This window comes from Hemicordylus capensis, chromosome 2, assembly GCF_027244095.1.
Source record: "Hemicordylus capensis ecotype Gifberg chromosome 2, rHemCap1.1.pri, whole genome shotgun sequence".
In the NCBI taxonomy this organism is placed as follows: domain Eukaryota; kingdom Metazoa; phylum Chordata; class Lepidosauria; order Squamata; family Cordylidae; genus Hemicordylus; species Hemicordylus capensis.
In genome coordinates this window covers 107826380-107848388 of record NC_069658.1, presented here as the reverse complement: position 1 = coordinate 107848388, position 22009 = coordinate 107826380, and the positions used below count along the sequence as shown (strand labels likewise).

General features: G+C 42.8%; 1 protein-coding gene across 6 annotated transcripts in view; it reads left to right on the top strand.

Moving 5' to 3' along the window:
- The window catches only part of LOC128343603 (zinc-regulated GTPase metalloprotein activator 1A-like), a 46150-nt gene extending 25735 nt beyond the window's left edge, over nucleotides 1-20415 (top strand). For 5 of the 6 annotated variants that reach the window (XM_053292970.1, XM_053292972.1, XM_053292973.1 and 2 more), the window contains 8 exons: nucleotides 1397-1483; nucleotides 2962-3006; nucleotides 9964-10020; nucleotides 11650-11701; nucleotides 12456-12524; nucleotides 13290-13355; nucleotides 17242-17368; nucleotides 20181-20415. In XM_053292970.1, coding sequence (XP_053148945.1) covers nucleotides 1397-1483; nucleotides 2962-3006; nucleotides 9964-10020; nucleotides 11650-11701; nucleotides 12456-12524; nucleotides 13290-13355; nucleotides 17242-17368; nucleotides 20181-20254 — 577 coding nt within the window. In that variant the 3' untranslated portion in view covers nucleotides 20255-20415. The remainder of the gene's footprint in view (nucleotides 1-1396; nucleotides 1484-2961; nucleotides 3007-9963; nucleotides 10021-11649; nucleotides 11702-12455; nucleotides 12525-13289; nucleotides 13356-17241; nucleotides 17369-20180) is intronic. The other variant, XR_008315604.1, reaches the window with a different exon arrangement.
- Nucleotides 20416-22009: the final 1594 nt, after the last annotated feature.

Here is a 22009-nt window from a genome sequence, read left to right as displayed (position 1 = left end):
ACAGGTTCAGGTTATTAGGCCTGGTTTAGAAGTTTATTGCCACTGCATGAAGGCTGCTTTTAAAGTGCTTTCCTGTTACAGTGCTGCATAGGAAGCTGCCATATACCAAGTCAGACCATTGCTCCATCTAGCTCAGTATTGTCTACATAGACTGGCAGTGGCTTCTCCAAGGTTGCAGGCAGGAATTTCTCTCAGCCCTATCTTGGAGATGCCAGGGAAGGAACTTAGAACCTCAGATGCTCTTCCCAGAGCATCTCCATCCCATAAGGGAAATATCTTACAGTGCTCATGTGTAGTCTCCCATTCATATGCAACCAGGGTGGACCCTGCATATCAAAGGGGACCATGCTTGCTACCACAAGATCAGTTCTCCTCCCATACGTGCTATGGCAGGTGCAGTAATTTAGAGCCCTTTACTCTAGACACTGGTGCAAAAGCATATTGTTCTGGTGTTTCACTGGGATGTATATGCTGGCATGGAAATGTTTTATGCTTGCCAGATAAGTGGCTTTTAAGTGTTTTGACTGATGTGTGTGTGGACACTGGAAGTGCTTTGTGGTGGCCTCCACACAGATGCAGTGATAGTTAAGCGGATCCTTAGACCCACATGTCAGTGATGAACTTTAAACTCTCTACTCTGACATTGTGCTGTTCTTGGGTTGAGATCCAAAGAAGGATTGTACAAGTTGTGTACCCAAGGGGGCTTTGGGCTTCTGTCTCTTGAACAGCAGCTTCCTTCATCCCAGATAACATGGAACACCTCTTTTGGAACAGAGTAGAATTTGAAAGCCAATTATGATAGGGCATAGGGATGAGATTGGGTATTTCAAGATAAAGCTCAAAAATATCAATTCTTGAGCCTGCTTAAAGTAGCTCTTTGGATTTCTGTCCTGCTGTGTTGTCAGAATCAGTGAATAGGTTTATGCTGCCTAAAACATTTTAATTAAACATAAAGCTTTTCTCTGGGGCCATGGTTTAGCTTTCTTTATAGTAATGGATTTTATAATTTGAATTTTTAAAAATTTTGTACACAAACTCTCTCTCTCTCTCTCTCTCTCTCTCTCTCTCTCTCTCTATATATATATATATATATATATATATCAAGCATTATAGAAATATTGATAGATAAATAAATTTCCTTGAAGCCTGCCCATAGGCTTGTGAAATGCTAGTTCTTTAAGATCCCCAGTTTGTGAAACATTTATATCAATATTAATTATTTTAACGTGCTCACTTGTTTTGTTTTGCCATGCCGGAAGGGGGAAGGGAACAGAAGTCTAGCTGACACAAAAATTGAAATTCTATTTGAAAGGGTGGCAAAGAGATCAAACCTCTAGTAACAGACAATCAAGAGTACACAGTTGCATTTCCCATTTATCTATTCATTTTTGTTTAGACAGATTGCACTAGCAGATCTTATAATAGTCAATAAGACCGATTTGGTTTCACAAGAAGCACTGATGAAACTGAGAACAGCTGTCAGGTAAGCATAAATAAATTATAGTGGCTGGTGGATTTTTGTTTGAATATTTACTCTTCCCTTCCTACAGCTGGTGGCGCCTGGAATTGCAGATTGTATGATTACTATGACACAATGTGTTAGGACTTAAAAGAGAGAGTGTTGGAAGGTGCTTGACTGTGTTTACTTGCTGCAAGATTGAAGTTCTGCATGTGACAAGCAAGCTTCATTATATAGGAAGCTGCCATACACAGAGTCAGACTATAGGTCCATCAAGCTAAGGGGACAAGTCATGCTTGCTACCACAAGACCAGCTCTCTTTGCATATCTGCATGATAGCTGCATAATCCTTTCTTAATTCTTAGATTTATTTTTTTCATGTATTGGTGCCAATATTTAAGCAGATATAACCTATTTCAAGGTGGATAAATGATCAGCACTTGAGTTACTCTGAAACACTTAAAATTAAACAAGATGCAGTTGTGTCATGAAGAGGGTTAGTCATGATAATATAATGTAGCAGCAGCTTTGAGCACAATTTAAGCAGTCAACAATTGGCCCATAATGCACCATGACCAGGGATCCACAAATTTAGGCTTAGCTCGCTAGCCAGCCATTATTTATGGTCACCACAGAGAGGGAGACTGGGAGACTGACTACACGCTAGGGGGCCCTGAAGGAATAAAAGCCCCAAAAGAAGCATCCAATTCCCTCTCCCGTTCCCTTACTTAGTGGGATCCACATGTCTGCAAGAGGCAATCGAGGCGAGCTATACAGAGAGGAAATTCTCTGCTGTAAACTCTCTCCACAGAAGGAAAAATGGCCTCTGGGCAGGCTGCCCTTTGCAGCCCCAGCTGCCTTGCTGATATTCCTTCAAAGGCTCCAGTCATTTTTGTGCCTCAGCTTTATTTTCTGCCCTATTCCCTGCTAAGTGAGCAAAGAGGCACCTTTTAAAAGTGGTGTTTTTCTTATTGAGCAGGGGAGGAGCAACTGGCCCTATCCAACCCCAGCACAGCATCACTAAAGTAGCTGTTGCTGGTGTTTATCTTTTTAGATTGTGAGCCCTTTGGGCACAGGGATTCATCTTTATTTTTCTCTATGTAAACTGCTTTGGGAACTTTTGTTGAAAAGCAGTATATAAATATGCATAGTAGTAATCTCCTTTTGGCCTAATCTCCCTTGTCTGCTTTATCTGATCCCCCAGATAAATATAGACTATGCATGGAGTTCTTTGTGTTATGGCTTTTGAGGAGTTTGCACATCTTCCAGTTCTGGAGAGGCCCAGGCTACTCTGGATCTTACAGGAAAGATGGGGGATGGGGCTCATTTAGATTTTCCATTGTATAGCATAGTCTTTATTTCGGTCTTTGACCAGCATAATTCTCTGTCTTGGCACTATATGCCTAAGTTGAGGCATTTAAGATAGTAGGTTGGTTCCCTTCTATGTATGATTGAAAACAATTATGTAGCTTTCTGATTTTATTCCCCCTCTGTTTTGTTAGGTCAATCAATGGACTTGTCAAAATTTTGGAAACTCAACGATCCAGGTAATGACAGTGTGATGTAGAATTTGTTATTGCCGCTCTTTCTATTGTGACTGCTGCATTTTGTTTTTAAATGCATATTTGGCCAAGAAATGTATGGCCCACAGACATATCAGGTAAATCTAATTTTTGCTGTGACTTTTTCCCTACTTTTTTTAATGGACTGCTCCTGATGCTCAGAAGATTGAGATTATGGAGAAAACAATGTTTACTCTACTGCAGGGTTTCTTAACCTTGGGCCCCCAGATGTTGGACTACAACTCCCATAATCCCCAAGCAAAAGCCATTGCAGCTGAGGATTCTGGGAGTTGTAGTCCAACAGCATCTGGGGGCCCAAGGTTAGGAAACCCTGCTCTACTGTATTCTACTTTTGCTAAAGTTCTTTGCATAGCCAGTGCAACCTGATTACTCTGTGTAGCCTACCTGTGTCAGACCACCACTCTTGGACCCATTTGCAGACTAGCAGTGCTTCCATCAAAATTTCTGATGTAACTTAATACAAAAAACACAACAGGCTTTTTATTAAACACAGAATGTATCCCAAACTTTATAAATTTCACTGTTGGGTTTCACTTCAATTTGAGAATAAGCTTCAAATTTATTTCAATTAACGCTTATATGAAATGAAAAGCCAGGGTATATTTTGCAGTTTATTTTAGAAGATCCTTAACTAGCATCCCAGCTGTCTATAGAATTCTATGGATTTTGGAACCAAATCCTGCTCACAACTTTGCTCAAAAGTTGCATCAGAGGAGAGTTGATGCATTCAAACAAGGGGGAAAAGCCTTTGCTTTGTCCTTCAGTTGCCAAGTGTCAGTTAACATTGTTGTCTATGAAAGGCATTATAATGTGCTACTTTTGGACTGAAACCCTTCATAGAAGAGGACTGTGGAGGAGGTAAATGAAGGTTCACATTAAAATAAAAAATAAAAAGAAATTGGTTCAGTATAATCAGATGATTGGACATTTGCTGACTTTTTGAAAGTGTGGTATAGTGGTTAGAGTGCTGGACTAGGAGCGGGGAGATCCGAGTACAAATCCCCATTCAGCCATGATACTTGCTGGGTGACTCTGGGCCTGTCATTTCTCTCTCAGCCTAACCTACTTTACAGGGTTGTTGTGAGGAGAAATTTAAGTATGTAGTACACTGCTCTGGGCTCCTTGGAGGAAGAGCGGGATATAAATGTTGATGATGATGATGATAATAAGTACCTTGTTACTGTTTAATGGCATATTGTCAACTCTAACGTTGATTTGGAAGGGCCTTCAGTGAAGTGCTCATTGGTACTACTGTGAATACCCAGGTAAAATGTGCAAGGCTTGATCACCAGTTTGAGAATGGAGAAATTAACTTGAAGATCTGGTACAGGATCCGTTGAATCCATTAGAATGGGTGTTTAGAATGGGTTCTGCGCCTGCGCGGAAGCCTCTCAGTGTCGAGTTTTCACAGCTCCTTTTCGGTGCCTGCACCCCACTCCACGTGACTACGTGGCTATTTAAGGCGGGAGGAAGCGCAGGCAGCTCAGTTGCACTCTCTGGTCCTCTCCGCTCTAACAGAGCCACCGTTCGAGCCAATGAATGCCGTAACGCTTAGGCATGTCTCCTTGAAAGCGGCCTTTTTGGTGGCAATCACCACTGCTCTCAGGGTGAGTGAACTAACTGCCCTGCCTTACACTCGGTTCTACCCAGACAAAGTTCTCCTACGTCCGGACATCACCTTTGTACCCAAGGTGGTTTCAGATTTCCACGCCAGTCAGGACATAGTTCTGCCCACCTTCTTCAATTCCCCGTCCACACCTTTGGAAAAGGCTCTCCACTCTTAGACGTCTGCAGGGCACTACTCTATTATCTCTCTAGAACAAAGCCGTTCCGAAAGTAGAAAAAGTTACTGATATCATACAAGGGTTCTACTATGGGACAAGCGCTGTCCAGACAGTGTCTATCATATTGGCTAGTGGAAACCATTCGTCTTACCTACTCAATACAGGGAGTGCCAGCACCAAAGTCTATCAAGGCACATTCCACAAGAGCATATGGTGCTTCTGCAGCTTTTCTGTCTGGGGTGTCCTTCCCGGATATTTGAAAGGCTGCTACTTGGTCATCTGAAGAACCTTTTGTAAAACACTATGATATTGACCTACGGTCCGCTGTGGAGGAGAACGTTGGGAGAGGTGTCCTTAAAAGGGTGTTACAATGACTCACTCACTCCTCCTCTTGGAGCTAACTAAACACCCATTCTAATGGATTCAACGGATCCCGTACCAGATAAACAGGTTGCTCAGCTGTAACTGATCTGGTAGAGATCCGTTGATATCCATTAGACCCTCCTGAACCTCCACTCTGCAGTGCACCATAGGCCTGTCCAGTAGAACTTACCGTCTCTGACTGCTTCAGCGGTCTCCAAGGAACTGAGCTGCCTGCACTTCCTCCCGCCTTAAATAGCCACGTGGTCATGTGGGGCGGGGCGCAGGTGCCGAAAAGGAGCTGTGAAAACTCGACACTGAGAGGCTTCCACGCAGGCGCAGAACCCATTCTAATGGATATCAAAGGATCTATACCAGATCATCAGTTACAGGTGAGCAACCTGATTTTTGCTTATCCTAAGAAAACCATGGAATATCCTACATGTGCCACACTGGAATGTGTGGCCAGTATAGAGATACAAGTGGGGACATTATGGATCCCAGGGATGGCCCTTTTATGAGTTGCCTCAGGAGGCAGGTTATTGGAGCTCCAGCAGAGCGGCAATATGCTCCCCACTGCTGCCATTGGAGCAGCTCTTTGGGACCAATCTGACCCTAACAAGCTTTGTAAGGAGCACCTCTTCTTGCACTCCTTGCAAAGCTTGCAAGACGGAGAGAGAAAGGAACTGCTGGCAACCTTCTCTTGCTCACCACTTTCAAAGCTTGCTTTGAAAGGGAGCTGGCCCCTATCATGATTGTGGGGCAAGACAGAATTTGACACAGGCGCCACAGTATTTTGGGCTACCCCTGATGAGTCCCATAATGTCTTGGTCCTGCTTGGATGCCCCAGTGAATCAACTGTGTGCATTAACAAAAAACATTTGTTGTATCATCTCTCTTAATTGTTCCAGGAGAATTTTCCAACAAAGAGCTAGTTCAGATGGTACCTTCTGACTTGTCTTGCTCCCATGTGATTTAAAGTGTAATCACATCATGAGAGCGCACCTCCCCCACCCCCTACCACTGTGCTTTTTTTTAATTACAGAGGTGTGATTTGTCCAAACTCCACCCCTCTACATGTACTTCAAACATTACTTTAAAGTAGTATTTAGAGGGGCAATTCAGATGAACTGTGCATCCACACAATTAGTACACAGGGAGGGGAGTCAGTGCTTGTGTTGTAATCATGTGGGAGCAAGGCCAATCGGATAGCATCATCCAAATCAGCCCTATAACAGAGGCACCTATAGTAGTGTAGTTCTTTTTCTTATATTCATCATAGTGGCTATATCACATCATAGCGTCAAGCAAGATCATACACATTATAGCTTTTCTGTGGTAGAGTAGCAGGCAGGTATGTTCAAGTTCATATTTTACCTGCTAGCAAAACAGAAATGTAGTGAAGCAAACTTCTGTTTTAATGTTCCTAGTTTTAAGAAGCAAGCCAGCAATTTCAATTCTTGTTTAAAAGATCTCCAGCAACATAATCTGCATTTCCAAAAATTTTAATCCTGTTATCAAATCCATGGATATATCTCATTAGAAATTCTGCTTGCAATCTGCTCCATGCTGGAAGCTTTATGCCCTGCTGCTAAACAGTTGTGCTATGAAAATTCTTCTCTGTAGTGGCTGTCACATTAGCTGATATGGATTGCTGTTTCTGTGATTCTTCCTTTTTGTTCTGACAAGAAGAGGGGGATGTGTTAATGTAGCTTCAACAACTTAACATCCCAACTTTCAAAATTCTATTAAAGAGGGCTCAGAACATGAAGCACTTATAACTTGTCTGTCTTATGTACTGTTCAGGATATATCTTGGGTTGTCCATGTATTTATTGCATTTTCTTTTGATCAGAACTATTCTGCCAGCATGACACCCTATGAAAAGGATTATTAAGATTGTTGGTACTCACACTTATCAGAAGGACTAGCTATAGCAATTGATAAATTGCTATAAAAATTGATAAAAAGTGCTAAGCAGCTCAAGATCTGACCATACCATACCATCCATGTGTTCACAAAGCTGAATATTTGCCAAAAGCTATTTGCAGCTGATAACCAAGTTTGTTAATAGGTTAAGCAGCAGTTAAAACAATGTGATGTGCTTAACAAGTGGTTTTCAACATGGCTTTTTAAAGGCAAGAGGTGGCCCGGATACCTCTGAACTGCCCTTTGGAGCAAGGAAAATGACTGTGTGTGACTGCAGAGAGTAGTTCTGGGATGATACAACTCCAAGAGTTGAAAACAAGTAACAGGTGTAAGACTGGGGAGTGGGAAATGGGGTCCCATTTCTACTTGCAGGGATTCAAAAACCCCTTGCTGCTTGTATGTAGCAACAAGTTTTTTTCAGTTCTTAAACATTCAGTGTTCATGCTGCCTTTGCATCTCTTGAATACAGGTTTCTGGGGCACTGCAGAGAGGAGACAAATCAAACACAGCTGGTCATAAATGAAATAAAAGATTTACTTATTCTGTTCAATGTGCATTAAAATGTTTCATCATGGAAACACAGCTTTTACAAACTTACCAGCAAACATGAAAGAGATAGCGCCACAGGATTCCTTTCTCCTGTGTTTGCGGTATCATCTTTTTAAATTATATTGTTTGCCACTTATCTGTGATAAACTTATTAAAACTTTCTTATTCCCCAGCATTAAGATCCATACTCTGTATCTGAACCTTTGCCACATATTGTGAGCAATCTGCCTGAAGAGAAAACAGTGATTATACTGAAAACAATACAAGCATCCAAATAAAGTCAACTTAACTGGCATACTAAAATTAAATACATGCTTCAGTTAGCCATTAATTTTAACGTTTCATCTTAAAATCAATCAAAACAGTAGAATGCATGTTGGTCAATTTTCTGAAGAACATGCCTTGGAAAACTTGCTTCTTAAAGGTACTCGTATGTTTAATAGATCTGTAATGTAGTTGAACTGATTGATGCAAGACGTGCCCTCCGCTTCCCAAGAATTAAGCAAGTATAGTAGTTAATTCATAGTATTAAGAAGGGAATTTTGTCTGGCAGGAAAATGGGGATCTCCTGTTGCCCTCAGCTGTCTTTCTCTTTGTTACAGGAGAGGAGTTGCTACAGTTTAGTCTTACATAAGGCAAAAGCAGGAAAATGAAGGTGGAGATCTAGAATGCCTAGGTCAACTAATAAGCAAAACATTGATATGGTTCAAGCAAGCACACAGGGGCACTCCTAGGTAATTTTGGTGGCTGGACCTGAAGGGCTTCAGAGCCACAGGCCTCGCACCCCAAGTTAAAATTAAAAGGGTTTTTTAAAGTTATACTTGCTGCAAACCGCAGTGCTGAAAGGTTCAGGGGGGGCCTCCTGCCTGCCACCTCCCCACCCCACCGCTGCCCCTTCAAAATTTCAAGTCACGCCATGTGTGCGGCTGGGGTGTGGGGGTGAGCCAATCAGGCCTCCCGACACCCCTGTGGACCTGGTGGCATCAGCGGGCAGAGGAGCAGCAGCTGGACTTGACTTCTCGGCCCAAAGGCCCTTGAGAACTGTGATGAGCTTCTTCGCAGTTCTCAGAAATTCCGGCCTGCCATTTCTTGCGAGAACTGGGAGGAAGCTCCTCGCAGTTCTCAAGAACCACTGGGCCGAGAGGTTGAGCCCAGATGGTGCTCCCAAGCCCCCCTCCTGCAGAGCAGAACACACAGCACGGCCACAGCAGCACAGCCCCATCCACACTTGAGGACCCTGCCCAACCCCTGTCCACTACTGCGGCGGCTTGCACAGATGGCCGTTGCCACCAGCACTATTTGGAGGCGCCCCGCCCAGGTGGCCAAGGACAGCACCAGATCCCCGTGGCCTGGTCCTAAGAGCACCCCTGCAAGCACACGCTGTATAGGAAAGTGTCTAGTCAGAAGAACTGACAGCATTATGTTCTGGAAGAAAATCTTATTTTGGTAGTGCACGAAAAACTCTGAACATGCAAGTAAGATCTTTGATTGTGACTTTCAGTTCCGGTTTGAAGGCAAAGTGTAGGCCATCGTCTTCTGGGTTGGATACAGTGGCAGACTACAAAAGAGGAAATGCATGAGGGCAGAGGAAGGAGCACACACACAGTGTAGTGTTGCATTCATACTAGCCCATTTTCTTCATAATCTAAGCAGAAACATTGCAGTAGCTTGGTTTTAGAAATGCAAACAGGTGTAGCTATAATAGAGCTGATGGGTTCAAATAACCTGAGCTCCTGAGGGCCCCCCAGCTCTACACTTCCCTATCTTATTTTATTTATTTATAAATCATATTTCTATACTGCTTGATATGTACATCTTATTTCCCCTCACTCCAAGGGGCTGCCAGAGGAAGGGGTGAACACAGGCCCTCTCTCCCCTAGCTACACCCTGAGTGCAAACAAGTAGTAACTTCTAGTTTTCTTCATAAGGACTATTGAATTAATCTATGCCTTTCAAGTGTCAGAAGCCACCTAATGGCACAGTGGGGAAATGGCTTGACTACCAAGCCAGAGGTTGCCAGTTTGAATTCTCGCTGGTATGTTTCCCAGACTATGGGAAACACCTATATCGGGCAGCAGTGATATAGGAAGATACTGAAAGGCATCTTCTCATACTGCACGGAAGGAGGCAATGGTGAACCCCTTCTGTATTCTACCAAAGACAACCACAGGGCTCTATGGTCGACACCGACTCGATGGCACACTTTACCTTTACTTTTTCATTATCATAATGTGAGACTTCTTGCAGACATGAAATTATTTAATAAGAAATAAAAAATGAACATTCTGCTTTTTTCTTAGAGTTGATCTCTCTGATGTCTTAGACCTGCATGCTTTTGACAGTATGTCTGGAAAAAGGTAAGGTTTCATTGTACATTGTTCAGCTTAAAAATTAGCACAACTCCTACATAAGAGCTGCACTATGTTGTTCTGGCAATCAGTTTGCACCATTATCTCGGTTACCTGCCTAATTGCAGCCACTATCCATAATTGGCTCAGGTCTTCAGGCACTTCAAAAGATTACATGACAGTTACATGGGTTTGTGGTGGAGGAAAATCCTAATAAATGATGTCACAGGCACCAGCCAACAAATGCCTGTGACATTTGCACAGCTGCATTGCACATAGCAAGCAATATTTTTATATGCATCAAGAAAGTTCTTAAGCATCCTTCAAAACCTGCCACCCATTTTCCTTCTTCATATTGGGTAAACTATAGAGGTAGCTGTGTTTTGTTGGCCAGGCAGCTAAGAGCAGTCTGGGTGAAGTGAAATTTAGATGAGGAAAATGGCACAGGATGAAAGCGTTGATGCTCCTCTTGTAGGGATGCTGTTCCAGACAAGTTCAGGATACTTCCTTCCTCCATGGCTGATTTAAAATAAAACAGTGTTTAGAAATCCAGCCATAGAGCTTTTGCATCACATGTTTTTTGACTTTTGGCATAAACTGAACATGGAGTTGTATTTTTTCTTGGGCATCTTGTTCAACCTAACACAGCCTTTTTTACCTGTGAAGGTGAACTTATTTTGTTTTTGAATCTTCACATTTCCTCCATGTATCTGCCTTGCACTAGAAGGCACTCTGCTCTCTCTATGAATCAGATATATTGCTCGGTAGCTTATGATTCCCTCTTCATTTATGCTTTCATGAACAATAAACTTAATTTTCTTGCTTCCTTATATTTTCAGAAGTTTTTTCAAAATATAAAAATGCAGCAGTTGCCTTCCCTTAGTTTATAGTCACTGACACATCTCACCACACCAGTGTGCAGCATGGCTAAAACAAGATGCTCTTAAGTACTAGTGTCAAGCAAAGAACATACTTTCTAGAACTAGTCACAGTCAGGGATGTAGGTCGCAAGGTAGGAGTGGGGTCTGGGACAAGCAAAGATGCCTCCCCACACCTTCCTCTCCTCCCTATGTCTAGTGTGCAGCAGCCAAAAATCATGACATGATGGCCTCCCTCGGCCTGACAGACAGGCTCAGCAGCCAGAGAAATGTTTGCTGACTCACAGCAACAGTGTTTGTTTGGCTGCTGAGTTTGTCAGACAGAGAGGAATGGACTGAACCTGAGCACCTACACAGCCAACCATGAGGAGGGAGGGGGTATTGCTGCCTGACACACCTCTGCCTCTCCTCCTGGAAGACTTGTTGGCTTGAAGCTGAGGAGAGTCTTGGGATTAGGAGCCTGGCATGCCAGAGGGGGGAAGAACAAAGAGTGAGCTGTCACCAAGTCACAGCCCCCTGCCTTCATGGCCCTAAAATAAATGTCTGTCTTATTGGAACAATGCTTTGGTGCACAATGGAAATTAGCTACCAGTCAGCAATCACATATTAGATATCAACTCTGCAACAAGTAACAGTACAAACCAGCAGAATGGATGATGAAAATTCTCAGCTATTCTTCCCTTCTATTAAACTCACAAAATGATAGAGTACTTCTTAAGTGCTTTTGCTTAACCTAAAATGCTAAATGTATTGTTCTAAGTTTGCAGCAGAAACTGCAGCTTGAAGAGACTTCTCAGCCACACCTAGATAAGGTAACTACTTGTTTTATATTGGCGCAACAGTTGCATATTAAGCATTACCAGCTTCTTAAATACTTGTTACTACTTGCTCATTATAATGCCTTTAAATCTCACATTCTCTTCATCATCTTTTTACTTCAGTTATTCTCATAGATCTCACTGTACCCTATTAAATCCTTTCAGTTAAGGCAATTTCACATTACATTAAGCCCATTATTAGAGCCTGTGTTTGGTTGTTCCACTCGGTAAATGGCACATATGGGGTCCTGATCCAGATTGGGATTTCACTATGAATGGAGGGGCCTGAGAGATTTTTTTAAGGCACTTATAGCACTATAATTAAATGTGATAGAAAAATATTAGTGCAGGATTCCAGCAGACACAAAAGCACAGTAAGATGGACTTGTTGCATTGATGTCCTTGCTTCAATGATGGTACATCTTACATTCCCACAGTTATGCTTACCATAATTGGTGGTGCAATGTTAGTTCTATACAGAGTATCCAGGACATTACAAAAGCAAGCAAATAAATATGATCATGGCATATATGCCACTTCACAGTTAAAGCCGAGCTAGTTACTTCTCCATTTTGCAATGCTTTGTTTTTCTCCCCTATGCATTTTATGGATTATATTCATATTCTATATAGATTCTATATTCTTATGCAGTGATAATGGCCAGTGGGTAAGCGATGTAGAATGTTTTTTAAGTAGGATAAATTTGTTAAAGAGCTGAATACAGCAGTTTTAACATATCTATTTTCAGAATATTGTTACATCTACATTTGAAGTACCAGGAAGTACAACAGAAGAAGACCTAAATATATTTGTTCAAGTAAGTGCTATCTACTTTGCAACGAAGGCTATATAGATGTATGTATATATACACATACACACACACACACACCCGTTGCTAATCACATGTGTGGAAGCTCTCGCGAGAGTTAGCAAGCAAGCTGCCGGCAGGGGTGAGGAAAGTGGCAGCGGGTGAGGAAACAAAATTTGGGGGGTGGGTGGGCAGGAGGGAGAAAATGACAGCCGGTGGGCAGGGAGGAGAAATTGGCAATGGGGGAAACCAGAGGCACAGATGCTTTGCGCCCGGCCCAGCTTGTTCACTTTATTTCCTTTATGTACGGTAGTAAGGGGAAGGAAAAGCAAATATTCATGCCTGTGGTTCTGAGAAGTAATGAGTGGACAGGACTTAAAAGACAGTCTTTGACCCTATATAGAGGAGAGCTGGTCTTGTGGTAGCAAGTATGACTTGTCCCCTTAGCTAAGCAGAGTTTGACCTGGTTGCATACGAAAGGGAGACTAGAAGTGCAAGCACTGTAAGATATTTCTCCTTAGGGGATGGAGCTGCTCTGGGAAGAGCATCTAAGTTCCAAGTTCCCTTCCTGGCATCTCCAAGATAGGGCTGAGAGAGATTCCTGCTTGCAACCTTGGAGAAGCCGCCGTCAGTCTGTGTAGACAATACTGAGCTAGATGGATCTATGGTCTGACTCGGTATATGGCAGCTTCCTATGTTCCTATGACAGTCTTGTTCAGCAAAACATTTCATTATGTAGAAACATGATCCTTTAACCTTTCTTCCTGACTGTAGAACCTGCTGTGGGAAAAGAATGTGAAAGACAAGAGAGGTAACCCCATGGAAGTCATAAGACTGAAGGTTCAGTACTCAGTTTTACCCAGCTTGTTTTCAGAAATGTTTTTCTTGAGTTCTGCTATGGCTGTATGCATGGCAGACACAATCCTAAATTTACTGGTGTTTGTTTGAGGGTGTCAGATGAAACAGTAGTGTCTAAAAGGACCCTTGGGGCCCCTTCTGAGGCTGTTACTGTTGTATGAAAGTAATTGAAGCACAGCTCCTTCTCACACCATTCAGGTAACATCAGAAGCCCTTTTAACCCTGTTGCCAAAACCTAAGGGGTATACTCGTGGGTCAAATGGGCCGTAACCCAAAATTTTAAAAAGCCAAATCGGGCAACAGATTTGCCAAATCTGGTAATCTGATTCCCTCTAACAGGGATTCCCAGATGTTGATCACTACAACTCCAATAATCCCTAAGCAAAAGCCACTGAGCTGGGGGTTCTGGGAGTTCTAGTGAACAACATCTGGGAATCCCTGTTAGATGTAACACTGATGATAACTAAATGAGTATATGGAGAGGTGGCCCATGAACAAGTGGGACTGCAGGAAATGAACCCGCAAATATTGAGGGCCTCCTGTATCCCAGCCACTCACACCACCTCTTTAAGCTTCCCTGCGTGTCAGCTGGGAAGCGGAGAGAGTGGCAATTTAAACTTTAAATCTCCCTGCCCATCAGCTAATGGGTAGGTTTAAAGGCAACTTTCCCTGCTGCTCAGCTGACACGTGGGGAGGCTTAAAGAGGTGTATAATCGCACTGCCTGAGTGTGGAACCTAACCCCTTTTTTGCTGTTGTTTAAGCACTCCAATATTGTGGAATCACTGTTTGAGGAACTTTCCCGGAATATAATCCCGTGATATTGGAGGGCTTCCTGTAGCTATTTTGGTGGCAGCAAAGAAAAGGTGGTTTTGTCACAGCTTCTTCCAAAACTCTGGCATCTATGGTATAGGAAGGAGCAGCTGTGTGGACTTCTTTAACATGGTCTGGGGCTTTTGATGTTCAAGTGTAGGGGGCAGAGGCGTAACGACGGGGGGGGGGCAGGCAGGGCACGTGCCCTGGGCACCACTTGAGGTGGGGGCGCACAATGCCACTGGTCGCCCCGCCCCCAGCTCCCCCCACCCCCAAATTTTAGTTTTTGGCACCCCTGGGCGCCACCGCGTTTTGGCTCGGGTGCCTCCCATTGCTCTGCTGCGCTGCCTCACCCTGCTGCTGCATATTATTGGCTTAGCCGGGACAGAGCTAGCACTCCCCCCACCCCCTCACGCTTGCACAGCGCAAGCTCAGCTCACGCGAGAGAATGTCTGCTGAGTCGGCTGGCTTTGTTCTCTCTCTCTGCTCGGGAGTCGGGCTGCACAACTTCATTGTCTCTGCAATAAAGCATGAGCATATCCCGCAAGGTGTGTGTAATTTTTTTAAAAAAACCCTCTTCTTTCAATTAAATTTATGGAGGGGGGGTTGAGGTGAAGTGACTGCTTCGGGTGTTCTTGGGAGGGGGGGTGTCTTCCCTCGCGGGGTGGTGGGGTGCCAGAGGCTGGCGGCTGGAGCTCAGGTGTGTGTTGAGTAGTGGTGTTTTTTAAAAAAACAAACAACTTTAAAATTTACTGTGGGGGGGGGGGAGGTGGTTGTATAGTTCTTTGACAGTAACTTTGGGAGTGTGGGAGGAGAGGTGGCAGAAGCGCAGCAGCCTAGACTCCGACCCGCCCAGACTAGCTTGAAAGATCTTCAAGGAAACCGTTGGAGCCAAAGGCTGACGTGGCCACCGCTCAGCAGGACTTCTCGTTCTGACTGGAAGGAGCCTTCCTTCCCCTCAGGCAGCATGGCTGGATTGTGCTTCCAGCGCTGCCTTCCCCAGCTAGGGGCTTCCAATCAAATGTAAAGCAAAGGGTGTTGAGGAAACGGCTGGTGGTTGAGGCACGCACTCGTCCCTTCTCGAAGGAGCCTTCCTCTCTCGCGCACACTGATTTAAATATCCTAATAATTTTCCCACCAACTTTAAGCATTTGACCATTCTTTTTTCATTCCTTCTCTCCTGAAGGCACTAATTGAAACTTGTTCCTAAATCCTTTTATTTGCTTTCACCCTCCTCCTAGCTATAACCCTGCATGTGTGCAGCCGATTACCTCTGCTCCCCACGCCCTTTTAAGGGTATAGTTGACTCCCCTTCCCCTCCTCTCTTTCACCCAGCCGCTACTTGTCTTAAGAAGACACAGCAGCTCTTACAATGAAACTGTAAAGACTTGAAGCTCTTATCTCGCTTAGTTCTCGGTGTGTTGTTTGTTTTCTCAACCATGGCTGCAGGAAGATAATGAATGGAATTGAGTTTAAAGCGTTGATTGGGAAGTATAAAGTGCTGTGTGTGTGTGAGAGAGAGAGAGAGAGAGCGTGTGCGAGAGCGAGAGCGCAAGAGAGAGCAGGGCTTAAAATGGGAGAGAGTTGATCCTTCACAAAGTTTAATTATTTGTCTGATTTTGTAGTTTGAAACGGGAAATAACATGGATTTAGCAAGCTTAAGAGCTACTCTGAGCACATTAAAAGCACTGTGCATTATTAGAATATTTCAACCTTTCAGGAAATGTCCTGTTTAGGGGATATGTGGTTTCCCTCCACCCACCCTCTTCAAAATACTGCCATTAATTAAGAGGCTGCTGGAATGAAACAAGAACAGGGAGGGGGAGAGCAACCCTTGTGAAGTTTATACATATATTACAGTTTATGTTTAAGTTCAGCATTGATGAACTCCTACACACCAGTTGTAAATAATTTACTTGTAATAAATCCAATTCTCTACAGATGGGCTTACATTCAGGTAATATGTTTAGAAGGATTGTAAGATTATAGCATCTGGATTTCTTCTGGATTTCTTCTTCCAGACAAAGTTAAGCAATTTTAAGAAGCATTTATTTCAGAGGGAGAGAACTAAGAACCTGTTTAGTCACCTCACCACCCTAAATTTAAATAACTCAGAAGCTGCTTCATTTTGCCTAGACCTAGTTTGCCCCTAAAGCTGCGATGGGCACTTCTTAAATGCTGCATCCAAACATGTAGGATTCAGCATTCTACTAAGCTGACACACACAAAGAGAAAAATCACAACTTCACGAGCAACCCAATCCTGTGCTTGTCTACTCAGAAGTAAGTGCCACTGGGTTCAGGGAACTTGCTTCCAAGTCAAGGAGCATAGAATTGCAGCCTTACAGTAGACAGCTCTATCAATGGCTACTAGTCTGAGGGCTTTAGGCCACCTTCAGCCTCAGGGGCAAGGAAAGTGCAATTATAATGTTCATGTAGTAGTGCCATAATTTGTTAATTAAAAGATTAACGAGCTTGACTTGTATTTTTGAGCTGATATTATGGTGAAGTTATCTGAAAGATGGGTGTCAGATGTCTGGACAGGGGTGCAATTTCAGTGCTTGCCCTAGGCGCTATTTTCCCTAGATATGCCCTGGTAGTGGGTAGGGTCCACGTTGCAGCAATTCCCTCTCCATGGCTACCTTGTTAACTCCATAATTGTGGCCTAGCCCTGTTAGCCAGTCAGTGAAAACATGGAGGATTTATATTTGCTCATTTATTTCTCCTCCCTTCCAGAGACTTCACTCATAATGTAAGGACAATAATACTCCAGGAATGTCAAGATTGTTAAAATTAGTTAGAATATAGCTGTTCATTAAGAGACAGAAATATCAGAATATTTACTGGCATCATAAATGTTTTCCTATAGTTTTGCTACTACTTTAGCTTTTCCTTACACTTCTAATTGCATTCATACAAAGTAATTAAAGAAGCAAGACACCGGAATATTTTCTCTTATTTGTTTAACTGTGGTTATATTGCATAATCATATCTATCCAATATTACATTTATAAATGCCTTCATTTTCTAGTTGCTAACTTCTTTTTTTCCTACTCAGGGGCTTATATCTATCAAAGGCAAACCTCATCAGGTGATAGTCCAAGGTGTTCATGAACTGTATGACCTAGAGGAAACCACTGTAAGGTGGAAGGATGATGAACGAATGAATAGAATGGTTTTAATAGGTAAGGGGAACATGAGCATTTTTTATGCTAATTGTATAAAATGACTGAACAAAGCCAAACTCTAATTCCACAGAGAACACAGAGATAACCCATAAAACTGTTTTTGAAACAGATCTGTAAAAGATCTGTTAAAAAGTTTGAGAACACATTATGAGATGTATCCAGTTTCTCGTAGTGTTTCTAATGGTGCTGTTTACATAAGAGCAACTCTGCTAGATCAGGACAAAAGCATGCTGTTTCCCACAGTGGCTATGAAATGCCTCTCGAAAAACCTACTTCTAGGCAAGTACCCCTCTCCCCTGTTGTTCCCCAGGAGCTGGTATTCAGAGGCATACTGCCTCTGACTTGAAGGAAGCATATAACCTATATGACTGATAGATTTGTCATCCAGTGATTTATCTAATCCTTTTTTATAGTGATCTATGCTAGTGGCCATTGACCTATCTTATGGTCAAAAATTCCATAAGTTAATTATGTGAAGAAGTTTTTTGACTGTCCTGAATCTCCTGCCAGTCAGTTTCATTGGATGACCCTTGGTTCAGGTATTATGGGAGCAGAAGAAAAGCTCCTTGCTATTCAGTTCTTCACATCATACTTGACACAACCCTCTCTCATATGCCTTAAGTTGCTTTTTCCCCTCATCTGAAGAGCCTCGAAGCTCCTTTCTTGAAGGGAAGATACTCCGACTACTACTATGGATATTTATATACCACCCTTCAACCAAAGTTCTCAAAGCGGTTTTACATTAAAAAAAAATACATAAATAAGATGGTCCTCTGTCTTCAAAGGGCTCACAATCTAAAAAGAAATGTAAGATTGACACCAGCAACAGCCACTGGAGAGATGCTGTGCTGGGGTTGGATAGGGCCAGTTGCTCTCCCTCTGCTAAATAAAGAGAATCGCCACTTTAAAAAGATGCCTCTTTGCTCAGTTAGCAGGGGTTAGCATCTCCCTTACCACTGTGGTTGCCCTTTTCTTTGCAGTAGTTCTGGAGTCTGGATTTATATGTAAATTTGTATAGATAATTGAAGAATTATTTGTTTCAATCAAATAATGTGTACATAAATTATTATATACTTTCTGTATGCATTAATTAGTGTTTGTGGAGAGGGGCTACAGGTCAGTAAATAGCAGATGGGGAGGGTACGCTTCTCAGCCATGTGCTCCTTTTGCTTAAATCACACTCTATAAGTGATTGGAGCAGCCCTGCATTTAGACTTGGGTTTCTACTGAGATCACTGATAATCTGGAATTAAGATTTGAGGAGGTATCTAACTAGCAGCATTTTGTGAATGTTAATTGCCGAGTAGCTTCACTGATCCCTTAGGCAGGCCTCCTCCTTGTGATTAAATCCCAGGAAGCAGGTTGTCAAACTTGCCATTGCCAAAGTGAAGGCAGCTCAACCAGGCTTGGAGTGGGGTGGGTAAACACTCTCATCTCCTTGCCTGAAGAAAGCCAGTTCTGTTGAAGCCTCTGCAGAGATCCTCAGAGACTGTAGCTGAAGTGGGTTTTTTTTTTCTTCTCTTCATATTTTTATACCACCCAAAACTTATGTCTCTGGGCAGTTTACCAGTGCTTCCAAGCAGCTTCCCAGACAAAGGGCTGACAAACTTTCAAGAGTGTGATAGAGCCACTTTTGAGCCATTTGAGTCTGGGTGCAACTCAGGTATTGCTGCAGTTCAACCAGAGAAGAGTAAAATTTTGACTGCGCCTCTGCTTTTTACATTACACCAACAACTTGAATGAAGGGCTGGGGGGAAAGGAGATGGGGTGGGGAGAGTGCTGCCCTCTGCTTTGTGGTCTTCACCAAAGCCACTGCCCCACTAGAATACCAGTTGTTCTAGTAAGAACTAATCAGCCTACTTTCCTTTGACTGTCTCTACAACTGGACTAAATTTGGTTAAAATAGGGGTCCACAAGTTAGCTCTCTTGCACCTCAAATGTTCATGCGTCCGCCATCTTGAATCTGTATGGATGACATCACAAACAATGCCACTGAGGTGTCCCTGTGTGTCACTCACTGCAGCTGTACCCAATTTGGTTCATATGGGTTAGGCAGTCCACAAATTAGCCTGCTTGCATCTCAGATGTTAATGTGGCCACCATTTTTAATTGGAGTAGATGACATCATCACACGCCATTAGGGCATCCCTGTGTGTCCCTACAGAGCCACTTAATGGTGCAGCGGGGAAATGACTAGCAAGCCCCACTGGTTAGTTTCCTAGACTATGGGAAACACCTATGGCAGCAGTGATATAGGAAGATGCTGAAAGGCATCATTTCATACTGTGTGGGAGATGGCAATGGTAAACCCCTCTTGTATTCTACTAAAGAGAAACCACAGGGTTCTGTGGTCACCAGGAGTCAACACCGACTCAACGGCACAATTTACTTTGTGTCCCTACAGCTGTAGCAAATTTGGTTCAAATTGGTTAAGCAGTTCACAAGTTAGCCCACTTGTGCCTCAAAGGTTTACGCATCCGCAATTTTGGATCGGGGTGGATGACATCATCACAAGCTACACCACTGAGGTGTCCCTATGTGTCCCTACAACTGTACCCAGTTTGGTTCACATTCGTTCAGGCATTCTGAAGTTGATGTGGGGGTGCACACATGGACGGACACACACAGAGAATGCTGAGTGATTTCATAAGCCTACTGGAAAGTATGCTAAAAAAAATGGAGGACTGGATAAGGCCTCAGGTCAGCCTGTTCCTTGCATTTTAGTAGGGTGGAAAATGATTGGAAAGGGTTACTGGAGACAGTATGTCATAATGCATTAAGAATGTATGTTTTCATGTCCTATCCACAGGTAGGAACTTGGATAAGGATATTCTTGAAGATGTCTTTATAGCTACTGTGACAAAGGAAGAAGAAAATAGTTGATGTCTTCTGATGGAAGTTCATTTTCAATACTACATGTTTTAAAAATGAATGATTCGGAATCCTGGAGATGTTTTCTGCTTTTGGATAGCTGACAGATGTGGTTGCCTCTGCATTTCAGCATATTTTCTTTTATTAAATAAAGCTAAGAAATTGGTTCTCTAGGCATTGGAATGTATGTTTTAAATCTCTCTCTGGGGTACCTGAGCTGAAGGTTTGTGATAGATGAAGTATACTTAATTTAAAAGGTTGAGAACCCCTATGTTAAATGTAATTGTGAAATATTAAGGGTAGAAATAATTTGTGTGCATGCACAGTCTGATTTACTTCAGTTTCCCTGATTTACAGAGACTGGTGCTTCTTTGTATTGATTGTCTTGTTGAGAGGCTAATTACTAAAAACGGGGGCTAATTCTTAATTAGCATAATAGTAAAATAAGTGGTTATTGTCAAAGGTAGAAGGAACCCAAAGATAATCTTGTCTTCTTGCTTTAAAATGCAATATTCACTCCACTGAGTGATTGAACTATACAGCATTTCCTTTACTATTTTATTTATTTATCATATTTATATACCATCCAGCATATACATCTCCAGGTAGTACACACAATCCAAACTACAACAGAAAAACAAAACACTTTCACAGAATAAAAACAATTAAATGGTTTAAAGTTTTAATTAAAAGCCAGAGGAAACAGGTGTCTTTTGACAGGGAGTGCATTCTCAAGACCTGGGGCAGCCGCAGAGGGCCCAGCCCTGCGTCACCACCAGATGAACTGGCAGCAACCATAATGGGACCTCCCCAGATTAGCTTACTAGGTGGTAGGGTTCATGACAAAGAAGGTGGTCACTTAAGTACCCAGAACCTAAGGTGTTCAGGGCTTTATGGGTAATGACTGGCACTTTGAGTTTCACTCGGAAACATATCTGCAGCCTGTTTCAGAATCAGTGTTATATGGCCCCTTTGGGTTGTCCCAGAGACCAACCTGGCTTCCACGTTCTCTACCAATTGTAGATTCTGGATTATGTACAAAGGCAGCTCCACATAGAGTGCATTATAGTAGTTAAAGCCTGGAGGTCACCAGCATATGTACTACTATTTTAAGGTCATTTACCTCCAGAAATGGGTGTAGCTGACATATCAGCCAAAGCTTATAAAAAGCACTCCTGACCACTGCCTAGACCTGAGAAAGCAAAGTGAGTTTTGGATCCAGGAGCACTCCCAAGCTATGTACCTGATATTTCAGGGGGAGTGTAACCACATTGAGAACAGGCAGATCTAATACATCTCTCGGGATAATTAATCTCTTGGCAGATCTAATACATCTGACCCCACCCCACAATCAGTACTCCTGTCTCATTTGGATTCAACTTCAGTTTATCCCTCATCCAGTCCATTACCATCTCCAGGCATGCATTTAGGGAAGTTATGCCATTTCGTGATGAAGTTGATAGGGAGAAATAGATTTGGGTGTCATCAACATATTGATAACACCCTGCACCAAGTCTGATGAACTCGCCCAGTGGTTTCATGTAGATGTTAAATGCTCTCTTAATTAATTATTAAATGAGATGTTAAATGCTCTCTTAATTATAGTGTACTACAAGGCAAAGTATAGGAGCTAACAAGTTACACAATAACCCCTTTTCATTATTAATGAGAGAGGGCTTGAGGAAGCACAGGGAACTCAAGCTAATGCTTACCTCCCTGTTAAAGCTTACCTTGCTGCCAACAATCCCTCATGTCTCCCTGGGCAAG